The following is a 7,782-nucleotide window of genomic DNA, read 5'->3' on the forward strand; positions in this document are numbered from 1 at the left end:
AGATTCCTTTAAACGCCATTTTTATCAAAAGTTTGAAAGAAAATATACTTTTTGGAAAAGTGGCTATATAATTAGTTGAGCATCTCTAACATACATATTTTGCGTATAAATACCCATCAAAACTCATAAAAACGAGGCACAACTGAAACACGAAGATCGAAAAAAATATAATATTTAAATAATTATATAATATAATATATAAAATAACTAAATAAATGAATAATAAATAAAATAAGCAATTTTGTTAAAAAAATTCCTTCAAATCTCATTTTCATATATTTTGAAAATTCACCAATCTATATATCACTTTCAAAACCCACAAAATGCCACTATTTATAGGCAATTTGACAAACAAGATGGTGGAATACATGGAAACTAAGGATATGTTTGGGGTGCGTCCTAGAATGGGGTGAAGTGTTATGGTTTTAATAATTGTGTTCACCTTTTTTCGACGTTTGTCAAAGCCACGTCGAGGAACATCTTCTAAGCCAATACAAACAACGTTGCATCGGCATTGGTGGGTCAAGGTCGATGTGAGTTTTTCCGATGCCTTTTTCTGCGTCAAAATTCCTCTGATTTCTTGTAGTATATACGAGCTTTCATTTCTTTCTTAAGAGGGCTGCTGTACCTCCTTGGAATTTCTTTTCGGCCACTTGTCCATCTCTACTATCAACAACCACCAGTCGCACGTCTCCACTGTTGGATCTGCTCGTCGTCGCTATTCTCTGTTTGTTTTTGGTGGTTTTGATATTTTGGTTATGAGTTTTAATACGGTTTTAAGAAATTTACTATGAAGTTCATGGGAAGCCATTTTTGGTTTTAAAGGTTGATTGAAGAACTTTTGAAATTTATCTTTCCCAACAAGATTGGAATTTGGAGTTTCAATGGTTAAAATGGAGAACTAAATTTGGTTTGTAATTGATAATTTTATCGATAAAATTGTTATTTAAATTGGATGAATTTGGGATTTCAAATGCGACCAAGGAATTGAGCTCTAAGTTTAAGGCAAGGGCTTAACCACGGGAACTTCAACTCAAGTAAGAACAAATATATCTATTGAGCGGACCATTTTGGTAAAATAGCGAAGCATGATGATTATGTAAATTGAACGAGGTTATTGAATAAAGGTTTCATGGTATGTTTTATGATTGGACTGAACTGAATTTGATTGAATTAGAATGTTTTGGACTAATGTAACTATTAGTTTTGGCTATTAGGTTTTTGGACTAACGTAATTATTAACTTTGGCTATTTGGCTAGTACACATGTTAGGTTTTTGGAATGAATTGTTGATTGTTGATCGAAATAGGTTGATAAGATCCATGGAGTGTGTGCTTCTTTAGGATTACTAGACTGTTATAATACGTACAAGGTGTTTGTTTAATAGGAAGTTAACAGTTCACCAAGTGGGTTTTTAGTAGTAGGTCGGGTAAAGGCAAGCCGACGAGTGACAAGAAGAACCTGTGATCGTGCCATTAAGACTAGATATATATGATTGATGCTTTTGCTATTCATTCTTATTTCTATGATTTTTGAATGCTATGAAGCTTTGGGTTAAATGGTAATGAGTTTATTTAAACGTTTCTTTTCTTTAATGATTTTATTAGGGAACCTCGAGATTAGGTTGTTTTTAATTTTTTTAACACTTTTTCACTCGAGGTTGACTCCATTATTATGCATGGTTTTGATTTTTAAAATATTATTTTTATTTAAGTAATGACTTCAACTTAAGTTAAAAAGCTAAATCATTACAAAGTCGACCAGGAATAGTTGTTGAAAAACACTCGTTGGTAATTGGTCGAGGATTGCTGAAAAACAGTAAACAAAGATTGGCTAACAACGATAGTAGAAAAAACAGTTAAAATGCCAAAAGAAACACTCAACAACTAATTCCTCTAATTCCAAAAATAACATACTTAAAATCGATTAGAAAAACCCAATTTGCATCAATTTCCAAATAAACTAAAGAGATACATGCTTAATCATGGTGAGTTTGGACAATGTGGCACATACTAATATAGGTTTTAAAGAACAAATTTAGCATATAATTATTATTGACAAGAACACAAAACACACAGAAAATCATGTGGCTAAATTCTTGGTAATTGTTCAAGAGTAAAACTTGTAATCTTTGGCTTGCAAAATGATTGTTCTCAACCCACCAATGGGTGCTAAGATCATCAAAAGAACCCCTAGGACTATTGCTACCTGTAAAACAACATAGCATTCAATCTAATTAGTTAAGAATAATACTCTGTGAGAGTAATTAGTTTCGTTGAAAACTGAAGTAATTAATTCAAGACATACCCAATTACTCCACCAAGATAAGCTAAATTTCTTTGGTTTATAAATGGCGAGCCACATCACGCAAGGCAGCTGCAAATGTGAATAGTAGAAGAAAATTAAAGTAAATGAAATATTATATGTTAATTTTTTATGTATATATTTAAGAACCGACATTATACATTTGTTTTTACTCTTTTCAACCGACATAAAAGCCATTAATTGTTGTAGTGTTAAAATGATGTAATTAATTAAAGAAATGCAAATAAATCAAATTAGTTGTAGCTTACAAAGTATGTTGTAGGAGCAAAGACGAAGCCACCAAAGAACCCTAGCAATCCACCGAAGAAGGGGAATGTAATGCCAATGAACATTGTAAATCCTGAAAAAGAAAAGACTCAATTGATATTTGATCTTACACTTTCAAATGCAATTTTTATATCATCAAACATACTCTAATATTTCTTTACTTACCGACGTATATATTACGGGACACAAAACGAAGTAGAAAAGAAGGTCTGAAATGCAATTTCTTGACAAGTACTGTCTCAATCATGTCAAATACAGGCATTGCATAGATCTACACATAACAAACACCATATTAATTACATCAAAATCAAATAGAAACCAAAAGAGAACAATCCGATTAAATTTTTTTAAAGTATCTAAAACAACCAAGAATATGACATAATTGAATAGTTTTTGCAATCTAGAAGTATGATATACCTGGTAACTACCAATGACATGAATGACGACGAACATGTTAGCCATTGCAATGAGCCAGGCAGGCTTCTCGAGGGAGAGAAGAATATTGTCTTTGACGGAGTTACCAAACATCCAGTAGCCGATGATGGCAACGGGGAAGTAGCAAAGGGCAACAACGATGTAGGCAACAATGACACCTCTCCACATGGGGCCTTTAGAGGGCTTGTCCGGAGTAGAAGGGATTGTGGCTTGAATTTCAAGCACCACATTATGGCCTGCATATGCGAAAGCTACGTCCCCTAAGGCTGTGAAGAAATTGAAGACAGTGCCTGGTGTGGAATGAGCTTTGTAACCATATTGTACGTCTTCTTGTATTCCCTTGTGCACTGATGCTGCCCATGCAATTGTTGAGTAACTGCCCACATCCACCACCATAAATTGTATTTTAGAGAAACTTTGTATATGTATCTATTGACTATAGGAGGCAGCTGCAAAGATATTTTATCGGATCTATATTTTAATGGACAGTGTGTCTCAAACAGTTGGAAATAGAAAGTGTTTTCAATCCTTTGTTTGGCTCCAACAATTCGTGGATCAATCCACGATTATAATACACATCAATTTCATGTTTTATTAACTCCTAATAATATGAGTTCCAAATTTCACAACTCTACTAAGTGAGATGTTTGGAATAAGAAGAGAAGTTATAAAACTCTATGAAGTTATGAGGTCTAAAGAATTATATATACTTGGACTCTAGGAAGCTACGAAGTTATAAGTCAACTCTTGGACTTATAATATAAGAAGTTAATATTGTATTTATAAAGGACTAAGATGCATCTAAATTTTTTCAAATTATTCAGCGTGATCATGTGGACTCACCAACTCTTGAACCAAACAAAGAGTAGAATGCGCACACTCCCTTAACTCCGATTCTTCTTAACTACTTCTAACTAAATAATTTGAAAGAACATGTATATATATATTATATAGAATGGAAAGAAGTAGGTATATGGTACCTCAAGGACATGACAGCAGCAGCAAGAGAGACACCAGAAATGGAGTTGAAATTGGGAAGATGTGATAGCACAAAATGAACAGAAGCAAAGATCATAATGAAATATGTCTGTTTGATCTTAGTGCAAGAAGGGCAAACAGTGTCATAAAATTTCTTCAATGACTGACCACCAGTAACCATATACACAATATTAACCCCAACCTCAACCACAAGCTGTTGGGGCACCACAATGTAAAGGCCAAGCTTCTCACCAAAGGCGTGTTGGCCCAATTCATGATACCTATCGAACCGCTTCCCTGGAACCATCTCGTGCATCTCAACCATTTGCCAAAGCGTGTAGAGAGTCACGACCCATGAGATCACTAGCACAGTCACACCAGGACCCCACCCTAATGAAGCCATGGCCGAGGGGAGACTTAGGACACCAGCGCCCACCATGGCTGTCACGTTGTGGAAAGCTGAGTACCACCATTTTGCGTTTCTTGACGATGTGATTGGTAGCCAATCATCTATTTCCTTTTGTTTCCTTATTTTCTCTTCATCCATCTGCTCGTCATCAAAATTTCAATTTATCCCTCCAATTTTCTCCATTTAAATATCAATTTATTCACTATTTTGAAATTTCGTTTGACTTAGTCAAACTTTTGATTTGAGCTATAATTTATAAATTACTTTTACAAATTTTTGTAAATCAATTAATTTTGGTTATTACCTTACCATTACTTTTGAAAGTCATTCGTGCAATATTAAGTGCATGTGTATAGATTTCTTTAAATGTTGATTTTACAACTAAATGATTTAAAATTTAAATGTTGATTTTACAACTAAATGATTTAAAATATGTTGGTCTTCAAACAAAGTTAGAATCTAAAGTTTAAATTGAAAGGTTTTATGCCAAGAAGGATATAAAATTTATAAACTTATTAGTTTTATTAAGGTTTAATTAAATTGATACAATTCTTCCAGAGTTAAACTATTCCATCCATAATCTTTTTATAAAATTATAAATTAATATAAATTTTTTAATTATTTTATTGTTATTATTTAATTTAAAAAAACCAAGACTATATGAGAACATGGATGGATAATATAGTTGACTTTAATTAGAATGACTTCATGATTGGTCTATGGACTCAACTTCTATAATATGACTTCACAAATTATTATTATTATTATAAAGTTTAGTTTAACAAGCTATAGAGTTTGAGTGATTCAAACTTCTTATATTTTGATTAATTGAATGAGAGTAGATACATGTCTTAGTCTTCAATAAATGTTTAGTAGATTTTTGTGGATCAAGCTTAGAAGTTTTTTGTTTTAAATGAATGTACTATCCATATTAACAAAAATTTCATTTTAGGTTACATTAAAAATTTTAAAATAATTGCTCACGAAATCACTTTTATTAAAAAATGAACCCAATAAAAAATGTTTAGGTATAATCAGTTGGTTATAGTGTAAATCTAACTTTAATGAATAAAATTAAATTTAAAATTTTATTATAAAACACATTTTCTTGTAAATACAATTATGCAAAGTTAATTTTTTAAAACATAGCAAAAACATTAGAAAAATATGATTGTGTCAGACAATAATAACTACAATTCTGTATCACTTATTTTAGTATATTTGAAAATGTTAGAACAATTTTTCATTATATAAAGAACAAATAAAAAAAAGGTGGCATAATATATTAGAATATATATTGTCATTAAATATCATGTCGATATGTACAAAAAGTCTACAACGTCGATTTCAACGTTGATGTAATACTTCAACTATTTCTTTACTTATAATATTATTTCGGCATCAACTCTTCTTTTTTTAATTATTGTAAATATATTAAGAAAAGGGACAAGGAAGGTTGAAGACACGTGGCCCTTCTCCTACGCCCCTTATTACTCCCAAATTATTTCATTAATATATCATTTTTATGCTTTCTCTCCAATTGATCTTAAAAACGTGTTTAAGATTTTCTTAAATTCGTATTGGTTTAAGGATGCTTAAATATTATTATAAACAAATATTTTGGTAATTGACTACATAATAAGAATAATAATACCATAAACAATGGAGAAATTATTTTAATTGCATCCTCTAAAACTAGGTAGAAAACGACTTAATTTGATTATATTTCATCGTTGATTTAGAAGTTCACACTCTCATATTCCAAGTTGAATTATATATATATATTTTTTTTTTATTATTGTAAACATCTATATTTATTGATGTTTAATTTTTATCTTTTAAATTTATATATTATTGAAGTGTTTACAAAATTAATCACATCTACCTCTTCGACTCTCTTTTCTTGTTTTTTTTATTAAGTATAGTAGATATAATGTTTGTACTTTTGATTTAAACGTTAGAAATTTAATTCCTTCGTTCCGCATTAATATAATATCTTTGTAAGATATTTTTAGTTAACAAATTATATTGAGTATTAATATTATTGAGACTAAGTGTTTCCTACATCATTTTAACTATTTGCTAAGATAAGAAAAAATGACTCACTCTAATTTTAAAACAATTGGAAAAAATGAACAATTATCGAACCGATTCAGTTTCTTTTTAGCAAAAAAGAGAACAGAAACTACAAATGAAAATTGGTTTTTATGTAAAATTAATTATATATAAATTTGAAGTTTATTTGAAAGAAATACCCAAAAAGAAAAATTCTGTAAGGCTCACATTATCCAACACTTGAAGCTTTTCAAATCTTTCATAATAATTATCACAATTTAACTATGTACTTTTTCTCTATTCTAAGTCACATGTTAAATTAATCACATCTACCTTAAGTCAACTTATCCTCTTTTTTTTTCTTTTTTTGCTTTCTTAATAACAAAAGAAAAACAAGTCTCTTCACTTCTAAAAAGCTAACTCTACTGCATAATTCAAATAAAAGTCTTAACCCATTTTCTTAACCAACATTTAAGTTTACAAAACATGATTTCTGTACATCTTTTTCTTGCTGCTAATAATCCTAAAAGACCATACAAAGTTTTTGAATTTCTTAAAACTTTTATTTTTACATGTACAATTTGGTTAAATTTCAAAAATATAAACCCTAAAACCAAGTTGTTAACAATAAGTTTAATTTTCTCAAACACGCTCTATAACATAAGTCATGGCTTTCGAAAACAACCAAGCAAGAATATAAGAAGAGGGAGAATGAAACTTAAAATATAAGAAGAAGAAGAGGAAGAAGAGGAAGAAGAGGGAGAATATATAATATATATGAAGTGTTAAGTGTGATTAAGATGTAACGAGTGAAAGGAGAAATATAATAACATACCAAAGAATTAGGATCCTTCTTAGGATCAGCTTCAAATTGAGGTGCTTGAGTTCCCATATGATCACTTCTAACTTCTCAAACTCAAATTCAGATTCAATGGATGAATGGAATAACAATAATAATTATTATGAGTTATATATATAAAGGAAAAGGGTTCTTATGCAGATTTATGATTCTCTTCTACATTTCTATCTAAATACCAATAGCCAATATTTTTTTTGTTTGACTTTCTTTTTCTTTCTTTTTTTTCTTTTCCCCAAAGACCTTAATTATTTAAAAACAGATTAATCATAGGGTATATATTTGATTTCAATTTAATTATAAAGAGACCTATTAAAATATTGTTCAATTTGCCGGCGAAACTTTCTGTTCATTTCTCTCTCGAAATTGTCTACCAATTTCTAATCCAAACAAACGCCAACTTCCAATGTGTTTCATTTGATAACGATTTGTTTTCTTAAATTTAGATTTCCTTTTT

General features: G+C 30.2%; 1 protein-coding gene across 1 annotated transcript; it reads right to left on the reverse strand.

Moving 5' to 3' along the window:
• Positions 1-1,874: 1,874 nt before the first annotated feature.
• Positions 1,875-7,534, reverse strand: LOC101220661 (lysine histidine transporter 1). The gene is made up of 7 exons (XM_011658081.2): positions 7,305-7,534; positions 4,008-4,552; positions 3,010-3,403; positions 2,758-2,863; positions 2,574-2,665; positions 2,308-2,376; positions 1,875-2,208 (listed from the first exon to the last, which is right to left on the reverse strand). The coding sequence occupies exons 1-7, from the start codon at positions 7,359-7,361 to the stop codon at positions 2,110-2,112; spliced, it is 1,362 nt and encodes a 453-aa protein (XP_011656383.1). The 5' UTR covers positions 7,362-7,534; the 3' UTR covers positions 1,875-2,109.
• Between the last annotated feature and the right edge of the window lie 248 nt (positions 7,535-7,782).

The sequence above is a fragment of the Cucumis sativus genome, chromosome 6 (genome assembly GCF_000004075.3).
Source record: "Cucumis sativus cultivar 9930 chromosome 6, Cucumber_9930_V3, whole genome shotgun sequence".
Classification (NCBI taxonomy): Eukaryota; Viridiplantae; Streptophyta; class Magnoliopsida; order Cucurbitales; family Cucurbitaceae; genus Cucumis; species Cucumis sativus.

Excerpts from the sequence above, each read along its gene's own strand:
- LOC101220661 (XM_011658081.2), bottom strand. The coding sequence starts at position 7,361 with ATGGGAACTCAAGCACCTCAATTTGAAGCTGATCCTAAGAAGGATCCT. Across the intron at positions 4,553-7,304 it reads AGAAGGATCCTAATTCTTTG|ATGGATGAAGAGAAAATAAG; the intron begins GTATGTTATTAT and ends GATGACGAGCAG. Across the intron at positions 3,404-4,007 it reads GCTGCTGTCATGTCCTTGAG|TTACTCAACAATTGCATGGG; the intron begins GTACCATATACC and ends GGATGTGGGCAG.